General features: G+C 44.4%; 1 protein-coding gene across 1 annotated transcript in view; it reads right to left on the bottom strand.

Annotated features, from left to right (window-relative positions):
* MARCHF11 (membrane associated ring-CH-type finger 11) overlaps positions 1–18,381 on the bottom strand; it is a 106,515-nt gene that overhangs the window by 81,438 nt on the left and 6,696 nt on the right. The window contains exons 2-3 of the mRNA XM_038535477.1: positions 13,899–14,152; positions 12,511–12,666 (exon numbers count right to left, since the gene is read on the bottom strand). Of these exons, the coding sequence (XP_038391405.1) occupies positions 12,511–12,666; positions 13,899–14,152 (410 nt within the window). The remainder of the gene's footprint in view (positions 1–12,510; positions 12,667–13,898; positions 14,153–18,381) is intronic.

The raw sequence follows: 18,381 nt of genomic DNA, 5'->3' as shown, positions 1-18,381 counted from the left end.
TTCAATACCCCACTTTCAACCAGACAGAAGATCAACCGAAGATAGGAGCCTTGAACAATACTATCAATCAACTACACCAAGAACACGTTTATAAAGCACACCACTCAACCACAGCAGACTGGCATTCTTTTCAGAAGTACACGGAACATTCTCCTGGACGGATCATGTATTGGGCAAAAATCCCCTCCCCGAAGTACTTTGGGCCATGTATGTTTCGGAATTTAGAACTGTCCAGATTCTTAAAATGTGATATGGTACATTTTCAACATAAATGGAACATCCCACATCCTCAGCAAGGTCTAGGCCAACATCGTATTAACTAACCATAATATGTCTATGGCAAAACACGTGAATATTGGCCTTAACTGGTAGCAAGTTAAGGCCAAGTCGATTCAGATATTCTGTTATCAAATAAATTACAAAAAAAAAAAAAGAAATTAAAGCACCTATTGCTTCAACTTTCAAACATCTTTCAAATGGATCCACTTTCCCTCATCTCTGCTGCCATCATGACGTACTGTCAGGTCCTTCCCATCTACTCGCCTAGGAATCTAGCAGCATTCCTGCCCCAGCCCATCCTCTCTCCAATCCAATCTCCACAAAGCAATCAAAGACATCTATTATTACTGCTAGATTATTCCTCTGCCTGAGACTTTCCAATGTCTTCTCCTTGCTCTTAGAATGAAATATGAATTTCTCACGAGAGCCTGCATGGTGAGGTGCACCTCTGCTTCCCCAACGGCATCACTTGCTCCTCCTCAGTCATGGTCCTCTTTTCATTCCCTCAGAGAACACACCGAGCTCTTTCCTACTCTCTTGAATCTTTGCTTTAGCTGCTTTCCCCTTCAGCACGCTCTTCAAAAAGTTTTTCAAAGGTGGGATTATCATCAACCTTTAGGTCTAAGCTCAGATGTCACCTCCTCAGAAAGACTTTCTCGACCCCTTCTACTACACCTGGATAGACTTAGACATCCCCATAATCTTTTTTCTAATAAAATGTATTTTGGAGTATTTTTAGGCTTACGTTAAAGTTACAAAGGTAGCATAGAGAGTTCTTACGTACCCTGCACTCAGTTTCCCTCATTGTTAGCATCTTACATTGCTATGATACATTTGTCACAACGAAGACACTAACATTGGTGTGTTACTATTAACTGACAAGCTCCTCACTTTCCTAGGATTGCACTAGTTCTTCTCCAGTGTCCTTTTTTTTCTGTTCTAGCCACCCATCCAGGATACCACAACATTACATTTAGTCATGATATTTCTTTAGCTCCCTCTGGTCTGTGACAGTTTCTCAGACTTTCCTTGTTTTTCCTTCACAGTGTGGAAGAGCCTTGGTCAGGTATTTGAGAAGAAGACCATAGAGGTTAAGTAGTCTCATCTCATTGTAACAGATGTTATGTTATGAATATGACTTACCATGGAAAATGTTAAACTTGATTACCTGGCTAATTTGTAGTATTTGTCAGGCTTTTCTACTGGAAGGCCACTCCCCTGCCTCCTTCCACCTTGTCACCTATTCTTGGGAAACAAGTCACTAAGTACATCCCACACCCAGGAGAGTGGAACTCCTGGAGCACAACTCTGTTGTATGATATGAAAAAAAAAAAAAAAAAAAATATATATATATATATATATATATATATATATTTGGAATTCTTCAGTTAAGGAGATTTGTCTCTTCTCCCTCACTCATTCAATCATGTTTTACATCTATGCACTCGTGCATGTTAATGTTACAGTTTGAGTTATAATCCAATATTACATTATTTATGTCATTGCTTCAAAGTGTTCCAGATTTAGCCTTTTCAGGTTGGCTTTTAAGTTGCCTCGTTATGCCTCCACCCTTTTGTTCTGAGCACTTCTTTACTTTCTGGTACAAGATACTCCAGCCTTATCTTGGGTAAGAACAGCATTTTGTATGTGACTGGTTCCCTTTATTGGAAAATGGTATTAGAAACCAAGATCTGCTGCCAGGTGAGTTTACTATCACTGGAGTGTCACTACCATTAGGCCCTCTCACCAGACAGAGCTGGGAAATGGATGTGTGCGTACTAACCCATGCCTAAGCACATATCTTTTTTTTAATTTATTTTTATTTTTATTTATTCATGATAGTCACAGAGAGAGAGAGAGAGGCAGAGACATAGGCAGAGGGAAAAGCAGGCTCCATGCACCGGGAGCCCAATGTGGGACTCGATCCCGGGTCTCCAGGATCGCACCCTGGGCCAAAGGCAGGCGCCAAACCGCTGCACCACCCAGGGATCCCCCCTAAGTGCATATCTATTAATATTTGTACCTATCTTAAGCAAAACATGAATTTATACTAATGTCTCCAACTCTAATCCAGTACCACATGGCTCATTCTAGCATGTCCTGTTTTAACCACAGGAGAAGTTTATTTCCAGGAGAAGTATTAACATGATCTCTAATTACCTAGTTTTCAAATTCTATATGCTTACTTGTTTACAGTCTGTCCCTCACCATCAAGGGTTTAGAATAAGAAGCAGAGGTTTACCTAACTGTGTAGCTCTAGGGCCTAGAACAGTGCCTGCTACATAACAGTGGTCAATTTGTTGAATGAGTGAAAAAATGATCAACAGAAAAGTATTGATTGTGTAATTTTCAGTAGAAAATAACAAAGATGAAGTGTTTTTAGGCTAACCTCCGAAAATAATCTTTTAGGCCAAAAACAAGCACGTATTAATCCATCGCTGTGCCCTGTTGTATTAATAATCTCCATGTATTCATCACCACTTAGCAGTGGTTTTCCCTACAAGCAACTCAAGGAATGGTTGTTTTCCCTCTAAAGTTTGCTGTCGTAGAGCTTAATCAGGTCCAGAATGAAAGTAGCATATTTCTATCTCAAATTTCCTTTTCTGTAACAACAGTAGGGTGCAGACCAGAGAGAAGAGGCAGGCAGGAGGTAGGGAGATGAGTCACCCATTGTTACATGTTTCACCAAATTACTCAAACAGTTTTCAATATCCAAGAGTCTTTCCCTCCATAGTCTAAGAATCATATGTCTTCTTCCAAAGCTACCCAACAAATTCTGGCACAATTACTGATAATCTTGTTGGCTTAGCATTTTTTCACTTCTTTATACTACTTCTCAAATTGCTGAGAAGTCTTGTCTGGATCCGAAAATGAATTCAATAGAAACTATAGGAGTAGGACTGAGACTCCACCACGAAAGGTAAAGGAACACAGTTTCAGAAGGGATGAAAAAGGTGATTTTACGTTCAAGATTTTCTTTCAGTTTCCATATATGAGCTTGGGCATGCTTGGTCCTAGAGGAAACAATGTAAGGATCAATAATCTTTCCTCTCTAAAAGGACTGGAAAACCCCCCATCTACTTGTTCCCACTTAAAAAAAAATAAGGGGAAGATGTTGTCAAGAAAAGGAAGAAAAAGATGGAATGAGTATAAAATAAATATTTACTGAATACTGAATATATTCCTAGTAAATCTTACACTGTGTTCTATTTCACTATAAACTTTTAAAGTTATTTTTTCTTTAAACTAAAGAGAGATTCCTCTTACATACATATTTATGCAAAAAAATTGCAAATGTAACATAGAAAAAGTTAATACTGGGGAGGTAGCAGGGGGGAGAGGAAAAAGCAAAAGTATTTTCTATGGTTTCTGGAATATTCTCTCACAAGAATATAAGTAAGATTCCCTGATACTTGCAAGAAATGTTATCATTCCTAAAAATCTTTTTTTAACAGGCCGAACAAACCAAGGCGAGCCTGTATAAATATCTTGAAATAGTTCCTTGTTTATTTGAACTATAATGTAACTCAGAGTCATGACCCAAATGAGTGTCATGGCACAAGTGCAAGTCCATATATAACAAAGGAGTGCCTGAGGGTTCCTGTAATAAGAGCTAGATGCATAGGGGAGGCCCCCCTGCGCCCGAATTAAGCTTTGGCCACTTGCACATAATTAGCATACCAAAATGAGAAACAAAACCAAAAGGCACATTAAGAGAAGGACTACTAAGAGAAGGATAAGGATACACTGCCCAAGTGTTATCAAGGTGAACGGTCTTGAAGAGATAAAACCTAGAGAGAGAGAGAGAGAGCAGGTTTTTAGACAGGAGTTTCTGGAGCAAAGTATCCCTAAAAGGAAGGATGGAATAAGAAATGTCTCCTCAGTAGATTTTCTTATTGACGTTGCCTACAGAGAAATGCTTCCAGGTTTCTGTCCTGTCTTCCCACGTGACTGCTTCCTGCTGAGGTCGTCTACCCGTACTTACATGGGACTTTGCTCAGCTAAATCATGTAGAACAGCTGTTGAATTAGAAATTATGCTCACAGGGAAGATCCTGTCAAATATTCAAGGATACAGAAAGCACAAGCCACAGCGCAGTTTTTCCTGGAAACACCTCTGAGTCCAGCATCCATTGTAATTGTAGGTGACCATCTCCTGTGGGTCCACTCCCTACTGCCCTCAAGGGTCAGAAGCACACTCGCTTTGCCCTCAGTTACACCACATTCTCCTCTTACAAGGTCCAAAAATAGAAGGAAGTTGACTTTATCAGTCACATCACAGCAAAGCCACATGCCAAGCAGGAAACGAGCAAGGAAGAAATAGTCTGTTCTCTTGCTACATCTCCCTGTGCTGGAGTATTGTTATCACCAGTGGAAAAGCACTTTTGAAGTTATGTTACAACTGTACAATCTGTCAAAAAAAAAAAAAACAAAACAAAAGAAAAAAAGACACCTTGTTTTCAATCTGGTGACAGATTCCACACCAAAAAAGCTATACCCAATAGACATTCTTACAGACATCCTATACCTATGATCATACAGCAAAATTTCCAACAAATTTTTTAAATTCTCTGAACAAACCCTAGATGAAATCCTTCAACCAGTGACAACCTCAAGAAAGCAAGTGTGTCACACATGGGTAATTTCACATTCACAGAGTCTTTTTTCATGACATTTGATTTTGTGAAAAGAGCAGACATGTCTCTCTGGAACCTTTTTTTTTTTTTTTTAATTTTAGGTTTTTAAAAATAGATCCTTCTATTACCCTTAAGACTTTCTCCAGTGGTCTGAAGAACTGAACATATTTGCCCAAGCACACTGGAAACAGAATTATTAGAAGAGCAATTTAAGAACAAGTTGGGAACTAACAGCCAGTAGATGGCTGATGTGTGAGCAATGAACGCAACTCATTTTCCTTAAGACATATTCTCACTGCACAAATATGAACATGACCCTCATGGTTCTGTTTGTCTTACAAGATGCTCACTTATTCATTCATTCATGCATTCATTCCACAAGTACTCACTGAATGACCACAGAGTGACCAAGAAAGAGACGTTTTCCCAAGCTGTGTCGAACTGTGCTACGGAATTTGTTCTAAAACTCTTCCCACTCACTGATAAGCTTGCCCTCCCAGAAGGTAAGCTTGGAAACCCCAATCAAACTAAATATCATCCTAAGACATTCAAAACGGGGTATTCTGAGCATACCTGTTGAGTTGCAGACAGCCTGGGAGGACTTGCTTTAGGAATGGATCACGAATACTCTAAAATGCATTCTACAACTTAAGGAGATAAGAAGGTGGCCTATTCCAGGGATGCAAGGGGCTAATTCTGGGATGTCTCTATCTTCTGCTTCTAACTTAACTAAAGCTGCTCCTGGGAATGGAGGATGTGAGTCTGATACAACCAAGAAACAGTTTGGAAGAAGTTCACAGCGTTTTGTTATGGAGCTATCGTACCACCAATTTCTAAATGAGATAGGTTTATGATGATTTCACTCAAAATTACAAAGAAACACATAAAATCTTGGAAAACTTCACCCATTTCATTTTCTAAGAGGTCAGAAGGCACCTAAGTCCATATCAATACTCAATTTGTTAATTTTTTTAAAAGATTTTATTTATTATTCTTGAGAGAGAGGGAGAGAGAGAGAGAGGCAGAGACACAGGCAGAGGGAGAAGCAGGCTCCATGCAGGGAGCCCGACGTGGGACTCAACCCCGGAACACCAGGATCAGGCCCTGGGCTGAAGGCAGCACTAAACAGCTGAGCCACCCGGGCTGCCCCTCAATTTGTTTAAATCAGGGGTTGGCAAGCTATTGCCAAATCCACGTTGGCCCAATCCAGCTCACCACCTCATTTTGTGTTGCCCACGAGTTTTAGATTTTAGACGGTTGGGGTTAAACGGGAGGAGACAGAAGGAGGATATAATTTCCTGACACGTTAAGGTTATACAAAATGCAAACTTCAGGGTCTACTAAGTGAAGACCAACTGGAACACAGACACACTCATTCCTTCATACAAGGTGTATGACTGCTTTCATGCTAGGACAGTAACTACAGTATTTTAGGCCCTCAAAGCCTAAAATATTTACTCTCTGGCCCTTGATAGAACAGATTTGCTTAAAAAAAAAAAAAAAAAAAGAACAGATTTGCTGACCTCTAGTCTATATAACAAGATAAATGTCATCAAGCGAAGACATTCTGTAGCCACAGCAAGGTTCCTCTACACAACCACTACCAAATTTTCTTGCCACCGTAACTTGCTTTGACCAAAAAGTCTGCCCAGTCCTATCCCAGTGGGGGTCGAGTTTCTTTCTTCTACAGGCAACTGGGTGGAGTAAAGAAGAGAAAGGTATCAAAATGGAAATACACCTAAGAAAAGGTAGGGTTGTAGAAAAGCAGATGCATGTGGAAGACAGTCCTGGAGAGCATCACCCATCTGGGCAACACCATCCCCAATCCTCTTTCAATAAAAGGTAGAGGCCGACACCCTCACATGATGCCTAAATGGACCTCATCTCCTTTTACTATCATCTCAGAATAGTCTGGCCTTGAGACAAATTGTAAAATCCCTGTACATGTGGCCTATACAATAAATAAGATGGCTTATAAGTAGTACACAAGGTGTAATTTACATATTTTATTCAGCAGAGAACCATTAATCTGTTCTAGTGAGTAAAATGAAGATTCATGTGTTTTGAGAATTAGTAAGCAAATGAAACAAAAATAATTTCAAAGGCGAGCAAATTGCCTCATGATGTGTTCTTTGTTTATTTTGACATTTTAAATTACCTATAAAATATGCCAACATATGCATTTAAATATTCCATTTTAATGCTGTTTCTCAGTTGTTCAGGCATGGTAATGAAAAGCTTCTCCTCAGCTTACCATTTGCTAGCAAGCCTACAGAGAACGTCAGTAAGAGCAACAGTCAGGGAAAAGGAGGAGAGGGGCGGCTCACCACACCAGCCAGATTGTATGTATGCGGACATTTTTAAGCCATAAAAGGCAAATGCCTTGAAGTATCTCAAATGGCAGCATGCATTACAGATAAAGTTCATGCTCTGATGTTTTCTTATTACATTTTCAAAATCACAGTCGGTTTTCTATAACAACTTGCTGCCTTCTGGTGTATGGGCTATATCGTGAGAACACAGGACTTCTGAGGGTAGACCGCCCCTTTCACGACACAGCCTCACTCAGAGAAGATAGTGACTACGGGGTTCCTAGAGCAGCTAAGGTTCTATAAACACTTTACGAATGAGGTCCAGAACATTAGCCAAGAGGAACCCGCCTGGTGCCAACTTCCTCTCTAATCTGGAACTGTCACGATGAGCCCCAGGGTTTTAAGAATATGGATAAAAAGGAAAAACACTCTCAGGTCGTTCTTCCTCCTAGGAGACCTTCCAGTCATTCTTACTGCTATGAGAACACCTGTTGCCGACAACGCACTGTACGTGTTGAAAGGAAAAGCCATAAGGGGAAGGCTGATAAAAATGTTACAGGCCAGTAAAAACGTCCAGGGGCCTAATATTCGCAAAGATATACGGCCCGCTTGCAGCTCTCGATGCCATCCAAGGCAAGTTCTTGGGTGCTCTAAGTAAGGGAGGAAGAAGGAACGCTGATGGACGCCGCTATTCACTCTGACTGATGCTCTGCCAACTGTCTGAGCCTCTTTGGGATCACCCCCCAGGGATCTCTGGGGCTTCTCCAATCTTCTCCTACTCACACACACACATCCCACTCAGCAGGGGGATTTCCAAAGTGTAAACAAATGATGCTTCAGAAGCTGAACAGCACTGCTCTGTGTGTGGCCACCTGTGAGCTGAACAAACAAGTAATAAGCATCAGAGCCAACGTTAAATGGCACCTGCTATGTGCTGGGCCTTACCCCAACCACTTTGCATTTATTAGGCGTCTAGTCCCCAAAACAATGGATAAAATAGGTGCCATTAAGGTCTTTTGAAGATGAGTTAACTGAGGGACTCCTGGATGGCTCAGCAGGTAGAGCCTGCGACTCTTGATCTCAGAGTCATGAGTTCCAGCCCCATGTTGGGTTTCGAGATCACTTTTAAACACCGAGGCACAAAGAGTTAAGTGAGCTGTGCAAGGTAATACAGCAAGCACCTTCCAACTACAGTGTACTCTCCTATGCTGAGGCAGTGCACTCAGTCCTTCCAGCACAAGTCTTAAGCTTCCCATACAACATGTCACCAAATAAATGATATCTCTTCAAACATCTATATTTCTCGAAAAAAAAGTACTGAAAGCATTCAAAATATAGCTTGGATATAGCTTAATTAGTCAATGTCACCAACATCTCCAGAAAAACTTGATTTTATGTATTCTTAGATTCTACTAACTTCATACCATACTATGAGATTCAAAACAGAACTAGCTTTTACTCTTGAAATATTATTAGTGCACCATCTTGAATATGTTAATCAATAAAATAGATCCTGCAAGTAGGTAGGAGGGTAAATGCATGTTAATTACTTGGAATGTCTTAATTAACTCCTGCTGCTAATGACACAGCAATTAAGGTTTAAATATGTTTAGAGGATACATCGGTTTTCTACTGGGTCACGTTGCTGAACATCACTGAAATCTGATGGAATGGGGTGTTTTAGACCCACATTCTCAAAGAACTCTAATCTCAATGAGAAAAACAAGTAAAACTAAAGTTTTGGACTCTTTGCAGCACGTTGCCCTCACACACACTCCTGCTTCCTGGTTAGCTGCTCCTTTCCCTCCTCTGTCCCCACATCCCCCTGAGCACCCGGAGGTACCTCAGGGTAGTAATCACTCCTGAAGGCGCTTGAGGCTACGCATCAAACACCACTGATGAAATCAACCTCCCATACTTTTTTTTTTTTTTTTTTTTTGAAGCTTTCTTTATTTCTGAGCCCTGGGAGGGAAGTTATGGTGGCGTCTGTTGACCTACCTTACAAGTACTCAATGCAGAGACCAGGGTAGGCCGATGGAGCTATTTTTAGAAGCTATCTCCTATTGTGGATTAAAGATAGCCACTCTCTTTAAAAGAAGGACCGATTCCAAAGGTGAAATCTATTTTCCCTTCTCTTCAATGTGGGCTGGCCCTGTGATTTGCTTCAGTCGAGAGAATGCAGCATACATGACACTGTGCCACTTCCAAGATCGGGCCTTAAGAGAGCTGTATGTACTTGGAACTCAACCAAAATATTGTGAAAAATCTGAGTCACGTGGAAAGAGAACTGAGGCACCTCAACCACAGCCCCAGTTGAGCATCCAGCCAACAGCAGCAAGAGCAAGTCATGCGAGTGAGCCATCTTGGATGCTCCCATCTAGTCAAACCTCTGGATAACTACAGTTCCAGACGGACATCGTATACGGAGAAGAACCTTCCTTCCAGCTGACCTCAATTAACCCAGGCTCTGCAGAGATGGAAACCGATTGCTGTTTAAACTACTAAGGATTTGGAGCAGTTTGTTATACGACAATAAACAGTCAAAGCCTCTCTAGATCATCTTGGAGACCCAGGCTAAAACCAGCTCCTGACTGGCTCAGTGCTGCACAGGACGAGCCATGATAGGCCCAGAAATGGCTATGATGCAACTGAGAACAACTTTTTACTATGGGGCATGGACCTCGGAGCCAGACCGACTACATTTGAATCCTGGCTTTGCCTTTGACTGGATATATCCCTAGTAGAAGTTATGCAACTTTCCTGTGCCTACCTCAGTTTCCATTTGTGTAAAATAGTGATTATACTGTTCCCTACACCTCGTAGGTTTGTTATGAAGATTAACCATCAGTATCAGCATATGTAAAGCACTTAGAACAGTGCCTGGCACAGCTTAAGTGTTCAGCAAGTGTTCTCTATTAATATTATTATTTATTCTCTCTTCTGTTCTCCATCCAAGGAACCACCCACTCACAGCTATGGAGGGCTCTATACTTAGGGCAGAGGGATGGGGAAAGTGAACGGGAGTGCCAAAACATACTTCCCTTTTGATCCTACACCAGGAAGAAATGGATTCCTGCCAGGTCATAAAAGCATCAATGTGATAAATGCTAAATCTGATCGGCCTCACAACAGCAAGGGAGAAAAACCAAAAATGAGAGTAAGCGTTCAGTTTGCAGGTCATCCATAACGGAAATGTCACGTAACTAATGAAACTTTATCTGAGAATAAATTGCTCCTGGGTAGAAGAATCCATACTCCAGGAACCTCCTAACTGATTTCCACCCATTAAGAGTACTGAGCGTCTTATGCACTTAGTCCTGGAAAGTTATTTTCTTGGGCATGATCTGAGCTATCATCATCACATTAATAGCAACTTTGTTTCCAATTATTATTTTGTACTTCACTCTCACAAACAGGTCACGTTACAGATCATGGCCGTATTTGCCTATGTCATAATAAAATTAATTCAGTGTATTAGCCACACTGGGTTAGTTTTGGGGTTTTGGTTGTTTTTTTTTTAATTTCTTTAGTTTTTTGGTCATATCATAAAACACATTTTAGGGAACTGCTCTTGTTAAAATGACATTGAACGGTTTGTTTTATGAATGAAGCAAAACATAGTAGAAATCAATTCATTTTGCTATAGAATTAGTAAACAATACTTTTTGCCCCAGCCCTTTGTTTCTTCTTTATTTTGAAATTATATCACGGACCTACTTCTGCTTACTTCAAAACTAATCACCTCACATGAGTTAATATATAGTTGCCATAAGTGTCTGAAATACTTGGTATTCCATTTGAGCTCTTGAATTATCTGGCTATAGTGCTTCTCATGCGGCTTTTCACTGGAGTCCCAAATCTTCCTTTTTCTCATCCCCCCATGTTTCTAGTCATAGAATTATTGTAAATCCAATGATACTACTCTTATCATTTATCTGGACGTGGTTCTGTCTGCTTTCAAGACAACTGTGATAGATCCATAAATTGATACCCAAGTAGTTCAATCAATTAGAAGTCCTGGGAACATGTGCCAGGTTTGTGCCTATCTCCAGCATGATAGCATCATTCATCCACATTAGTTAGTCTTCTTTCCAAATTATTTATAAGCTTTTGGTCAACTTGGAAAAAAAATGCATATTTTCATTTCATGCCTGCTAATCATGCTTTAAATGATGACTATCAGAGATGCAAATTAATTGCAAGCCATATGAAGGATGCACAAATTAAAACCTATGAAATCTAAACTATTAATGCAATAGTAATTCAGCTTCCAGGCTCCTCTGAAATCACCAGGTTTCACCTATTTTTACATTACTCAATGCAAACTACATTTGTTAATTTAAACAAAAACAGGGAACACTAGATTTTATGACTTTCTTACCCTCCTAGCTTTTCAATCCCCTTCCTTCCCTTTCTTCCATCGTCTCCTTTGTCTCTGGTTTGAACCTACTCTTTTATGTCTGCTTAACTTCAGCCCCATGTCACTACCAGATCTTATCAATTATACACTATTCTGCTTTAATTAATATGTCATTCTTAACACTTTGAATTTTATATCCCACCAGTCTCTTCAAAGAGCCTGAATCAGTTCCACTATGAAAAAAACCAAAGCTTATATTTTCGAGGGCATTCGTAAGGTTATGGGTATTGTGTTTTATACGACTATACATAAAAAGTTTAAGGATATACACAATTTCAGTGATTTTATTGAAACTGTTGGAAATACTTCTGCATCCACTATGTAGCAAAGGATGAAAGTAGCCAAAGCTTCTAAGCATGTCATCATATGAGAAGAGAGCCTATTTCAGTGAAAAAAAGTTTTCAGATAAAGCTAATAGATTCAACTGAAGTTTCCAGACTAGTAAAGTCCTGCTTCACTTGCATGTATTTTCCATAAGTGGATCCCATTCTGGGCTTCAATGTTAAATCAAACAAAATATTATTATTAAAATAAATTGTGTGGCATTTCTAATTAATAAAATTAATGTAATTGAACTACAAGACGGTTTACCAACTTTGCCCTTTTAGAAACAAAATGGGTATAATTTCATCAAAAAGCAACAAACTAGTAAGGGAAACCATTTGAATAAAATGTTTCTAGAGTTTCTCAGATAAAAATATCACAGATTTCTCAAAGCACAACTCAACAAATCCTAAATCTTTGATTTGCATAAAATGTTTTTAAGGAGCATATGTAAATATCCTTGGTAATAACTAAACTCAAGTGCACACACATGTTTAGCAAAATCATTTCAGGAAAAAAAAAATGTCACAAATGTTTACCTGGCAAGGTTGTTTCATTTTAATGGCTATGACATGGTATCTGTAACAGCAGAGCTCGCAGGTCCAGGAACCTCTCTCACTGATCCACTTTAGCAGACACAGCTGATGCGTGTACCGAACTGACCCATCACATCGGCAGGGATTTAACAACTCCCCCTGGGAAGAAAAAAGCTCATGTGAATATTTATATCTGTGTCTCTATTAAACACACACACACACACACACACACACACACACTTGCTTTTGCTTTTAAAAGCCGTTTACCCAGAAGGATACAGCATCAAACTACCCTAAAAAATGAAATTAAATTTTTATACCTTTGATGGGAAGGAAACTAAAGTCTTAAAAGTATTTCAAAGATATTGCTTAGAGTCATGACATAAATGTTGTACCGACATACCAAATGTCTGCAAGATATAGCTCCCAATACCCTTGGGGGAAAGCTGTACTATTAAATCTCTTTAATAACTTTTAAGTGGATGGTCAGATGCATTTCCTCTGCAGTTATTCTTAATCATTGCTAAAGAAGAAATGCCTGGCATCCCAGAAAGTAGCTTCCAATAGCATTATGCTTTTATTTTCTTCTAAATGTAGCATCATAAATATTGACTTGGGGCACTATATTCCTGAAAGCCTGCATATTCTTACGCAATTTCCTTACTTTTAAAAATATTAAACCTCATGTTTCCTCAGACCACACACTTTGCGGGAGATAGGTTATGCTGTTGTCTCCACGATTATTACTTCTTGTGCAAGTCTGCATGCACCTCTAAGGGGAGTTTTTAATTACTAACGGAATACAAAACGCATTATTTCTTGTGCAAGTTTGCATGCACCTCTAAGGGGAGTTTGCATGCACCTGTAAGGGGAGTTTTTAATTACTAACGGAACGCAAAACGCATTACTTCTCGTGCAAGTTTGCATGCACCTCCAAGGGGAGTTTTTGATGACTAACAAAATACAAAACGCATATAGTTAGCCAAACAGCCTTTCTTTCACAAGGTCAAAGTACATCCCTAGTCTTCTTGTAAAAAACGGTGACGAGCTCTTCGCGTCGGTGAGATTAGGTCAGCCCAGTGTGCAATGTGCAAAGAGCCTGCCCTTTTTGGTTCCGACATGACTCATGCTCAGTTTGCAGTCTAAGGCTACCTGCCTCGGGATGCATTTGGAGAGAAAAGGGATGTCGATCACTTTCCGTCCATAAAGCAAAGGCCACTTAGCAGCTGGCCAAGGAGATGCTTAGGGCAGTGCGGTTCAAGCACCTGAGGAATGCAGAGCTGCGAAACCAGGTGGGGGCGGGGGGGGGCGGGGAGGAAGGAGGGAAGGAAAGTGCGGCTCGGGGCGGGCGCTGTCCGCGGTGCTGAAGGCCGGGCCGCCCCGGGCCTTACCTGCTCGGCGCCCTGGAAGCAGATCTTGCAGATGGGCTGGTGGTGCTGGTGCGGGAGCCCCGCGCGCCGCTCGCCCCCGCCGCTGCTGCTGCTGCGGCTGCTGCACACCGAGCGCGTCTCGGGCGGCTCGCCCTCGGGCTCCGCGGGGACGCCCCGGCCCGCCGCCCCCGCCCCCGCCCCCGCCCCCGCCCCGGGGTCCCCGGCCGCCGCCCCCTCCGGGCCCGCGGGCAGCTCGGGGGGCGCGGGCGGCGGCGGCAGGTGGCGGGCGGGCGCGGGGGCCGCGGCGGGCTCCCCGGGCTCCCCGGGCTCCCCGGGCGGGGGCGGGGGCGGGGGCGGGGGCGGCCCGGGGTCCCCGCCGCCCGTCCTGCCGCCGAGGCCGCCCTCGGGGCTCATGCTGGGGCCGCCGCCGCCCTCTGAGCCCCGCCGGCCGGCAGGCTCGGGCAGCAGCCGCAGGGCCCCGGGGGGCGGGAGGCCGGGGGGCTGCGGAGGGCGCCGGGGCCGGGGCGGGGCGGGATGCGGGGCGCGGGGGCGCGCGGGGACGCGGGGGGACGCGGGGGGACGCGGGGGGACGCGGGGGCCCGGCGGCGGCGGCACAGGCTGCTGCTCCTCGGAGCCGCCGGCTCGGCTCTGATGGAGGCGGCGCCCGATTCGGCTGCGCGTGAGAGCCGCGCCGCGGGGGGGCGGGGAGCAGGGGAGGGAGGAGAGGATGGAGGGAGGAGAGGATGGAGGGAGGGGGATGGAGGGAGGGGGAGGATGGAGGGAGGGGGAGGATGGAGGGAGGGAGGGGGATGGAGGGAGGGGGATGGAGGGAGGGGGAGGATGGAGGGAGGGAGGGGGATGGAGGGAGGGAGGGGGATGGAGGGAGGGGGAGGATGGAGGGAGGGGGAGGATGGAGGGAGGGGGAGGATGGAGGGAGGGGGATGGAGGGAGGGAGGAGAGGATGGAGGGAGGGGAGGATGGAGCCCCGCCGCGGGGGGTACCCGGGGGGAGGGGGGAGCCGCGGGGGATGGAGGCGCCGCGGGTGGCAGGGGGAGGGGCGGGGGATGGAGACCGGAGCCGCGGGGAGGGGGACGGGGACGGGGACGGGGACCGGGACGGGGACGGGGACCGGGACGAGGACGGGGAGGGGGAGGCGGGGAGGAGCGCAGGGGGCGTCCCGGGGGCGGCGGCGGGCGCGGGCGCGGGCTGGGCGCCGAGACGCGGGGCGGGAACCCAGGGAGGGGAGGTCCCCGCCGCCTCCGCGGACCCGCCCGGGCGGCTCACGTCGGTCCCGTCTCCGAGGCGGAGGGCGCGGCGGCCGCGGGCGGGACCGTTAGGGCGGGGGCGGGGGCTGCGAGGGCTGCGAGGGCTGCGAGGGCTGCGGGGCTGCGGGCGCGCGGGGCGGGGGCGCGGGCGGGGGCGCGGCGGGGAAGGGCGCGCGAGCCGGGGCGCCGCAGCCTCCTCCCCCTCCCCTTCCCTTCCTCCTCCTCCTCCTCCCTCCTCCTCCTCCCCCGCCGCCCCGGGGTCAAGGGCACCGTCCCCGGCCCTCCCGAGCCCCGACTCCTCCTGCGCTCGTCGCCCCTCGGTGCTGCGGCCAGGACCCGGGGGCGCCGGCACCCTCGGACCGCCCCGGGCCGGGACCCCCGCGAGGCCCTTCCCCAGGGACCGACGAGCGCCCCGAGGCCGCGCCCCGCACCCTGCACCCCGCACCCCGCACCCCGCACCCCGCACCCTGCACCCCGCACCCCCGCCTCCGGGCCCCCCGTGGGCAGGCAGCGTCCCCTCCAGGGAGCGGACCGAGCGGCACCTGCTGCGGCCTCCAAACCCGCCGGCGCCGCCCCCGTGCAGGGCGACGTGCCCCCAAGTCACTGCTGCTTCTCATTCTTCTAACAACGTCTTTGGCACAGTCGCTCTCCGGCGGCACTTAGGCTGCATTTCCCAGCTGAAGACCCAGGATCCGATGGGCAGCAACTCGTTCAAGGTCACCCGGCTGCCAGCAGACAACTTCTGGGCTCCCTGACTCCAGATTCTCCAGCTCAGACACCCAATGATTTTTTTTTCTCCCCCAGTCCTCTGTCGTGTCTCCTAAAACATGGTATGTTTTATGGCACCGACTCCCATTAGTGGATGATCTGAAACGACTGAGATAAACTACGGGCTTAAATTAATTTGTCTGTTATACGTTTTGGCAGTAAAGAGTATATTTGGTTTAAAACACACGCGCACACACACACACACACACACACACACACAAAGAGCAGTCCTGCTTCTTTTGACATTAACTGGTTTGGCTGCAAAGCAGAGAAAAGAAGGTAGTAAAAAGGAGTTCAGAAAATGCTTTGTCACAAATGGTCCTGAATGAAATAGTTCCCAGGAATGTCCTCTAATGCTCAGCCTGCCTAAGACTAGCTTATTTTTGGTAGCAGAGAGGCAGCCAGCAAGCATATTTTTAAAATAATAATCCCTGAATGCCCTCGGAACTTATCACATTGAAGAAATGTGGTTGTGGATATGCTTTCATTTTCAGCCTGCACCTGTCAAAATGACATTGCCGTGTGTGTACACTGCCACGGTCTCAAGATAGTCCTAAGCCTTGATCCTAAGTTAATGAATTAAAAGCTGCCTATATTGTCTTTAAAAAGAATAAAACTAAATAATTCAATTTATAACAAGTAAATTTCTGCCAAGTATGATAAAGTCCATTATTATTTAAAGGACAGCATAAAAGCTGTGGGTTGTGTATAAACACTGTGGAAAGATTTAGGCAGCAGAGTAGCACGGATAAAGGAGGAAACAGCCAGAGTGCTTGATGAGTCCTCTCAATTGATTGTTTCTGAAAAAAATAATTCCAGTAAGAGAAAATTAACTTTCATTGAGACACTGAGTGGCCACGTAAGAGCATTATTTTTTGTAGGTTCTATGACCTCCAAAGCTGACCCTTCCCTGAAAAAGGGACATTTGTTACTGATCTTTCTTCAGTTAACTGAGTGAATCTTTTTTTTTTAATTTTTTTTTAACTGAGTGAATCTTAAACGGATCAAGGAAAAACACCTTTGTAACTCTAAATGCATCCTTTCCTATAAAAATAGAGAAAACATCAGGGAGCACAGAAAGGATGAACCACTCTAGCTGCTGGCATCCGAGTGAAAGAGATGATAGAGACACAGACATCTGATAAACAACATCAGGGCACAGCAGCCACTGACAGGCATCCAGTAGCCAAAATGCATCTACCAACTGAAAAATGAATGAGAGGAGAGGCAGTTCTATCAATCCGAGCAAATACTGAAAGGCACATCCAACCAGCGTCAGCCTAGAGAAGAAAGATATAAATAACTTAACAAATGCTTGAAGAGTGTCCCTGTCTCCCTCCCCTCACATGCATGTGGAGTGAAATGGATCCTTCACCAAAACAGGTCTTTCATTATGAAGTTGCAAACCCTTTAGATACCGGGAGTTTCTTGAGCAGAGTCTAAAAATGAAGGATAGATAGGAGGGGCCCAGGCAAGCATGTCCCAAAAGTTACGTGGTGATATTAGCGGATATCTTTAAGAATTCTCCTTGAACTTCCCTTGTTACCCCATCCTGAACCTGTCCTATGGGGTCACTTCAGGGATTTTAGATAGAAAACAATTCAGGCTACACTAGGTCACGATGGGTTCCATGACCTTGAAGCTAGATAATGTGTGATGACTTTGAAATGCCCTTCCATAGGAGGGTTAGCGATTGGAGAGTTAGCCTGGAGAGCGCTTCAGAATTGCTTCTCAGTTCTTTTACATTAAACCCTTTGAGGTGTTCCAGAATTGTACACTTGGCACCTTGGGGTACACTCATTTGTTTTGTTTTGTTTTGTTTTGTTTTGGGGGGGTGGGGGTTAGCTTTTCTCTCCTTTAAATTCCCTTTGTGTTTCTTACTTGTGCCATGAATCCTGACATTTAGTTTAAGACAGTCTTGCGTTTTCACAAAATTATTTAATGGAGACATTTTTCTCTTTCCCAAACTGATGAAGAATGCTCTTTGAGATGCCATATTTGTAAATATAAATTCATAGCAAATATTCATTATACATATTGAATAATTTAGTGATTATAAGATGAATAAATATATGCAAGATGCATGGTGGTTACATATTTTTGAAAAATGTTTTAGAGAATATTTACTTGTCTGGGGCGCGCTAATTTGTCACCGTGGTCAATGAGTACAATACACAGAATTCTCAATTGCCTTCAAATACTTAAGAGAAAAGAACTCTATGTTATAGAGCAATTAGGTTATGTTGTCTGGGTGGGAGGGTGACTTTTAAAAGAGGATAGTGAAGTGCAATGTGTGTATTGTGAGTATCCAGTGCAGAGTGTAGCTTTGTTGTACATTAATACAAAAATAGCTTCAGTATCAGACAAAACGCTGTATGCAGACCAGTCCACAATTTATTTCTCCTATTCTCTCCTCTCCCTAGGACCTCACATTCACGTATCAAAGTGTCTCCTTGACTGCTCTCCTTAGA

This window comes from Canis lupus, chromosome 4 (genome assembly GCF_011100685.1).
Source record: "Canis lupus familiaris isolate Mischka breed German Shepherd chromosome 4, alternate assembly UU_Cfam_GSD_1.0, whole genome shotgun sequence".
In the NCBI taxonomy this organism is placed as follows: Eukaryota; Metazoa; Chordata; class Mammalia; order Carnivora; family Canidae; genus Canis; species Canis lupus.
The sequence above is the reverse complement of the archived record's forward strand: the minus strand, read 5'-3'. Positions and strand labels throughout refer to the sequence as shown.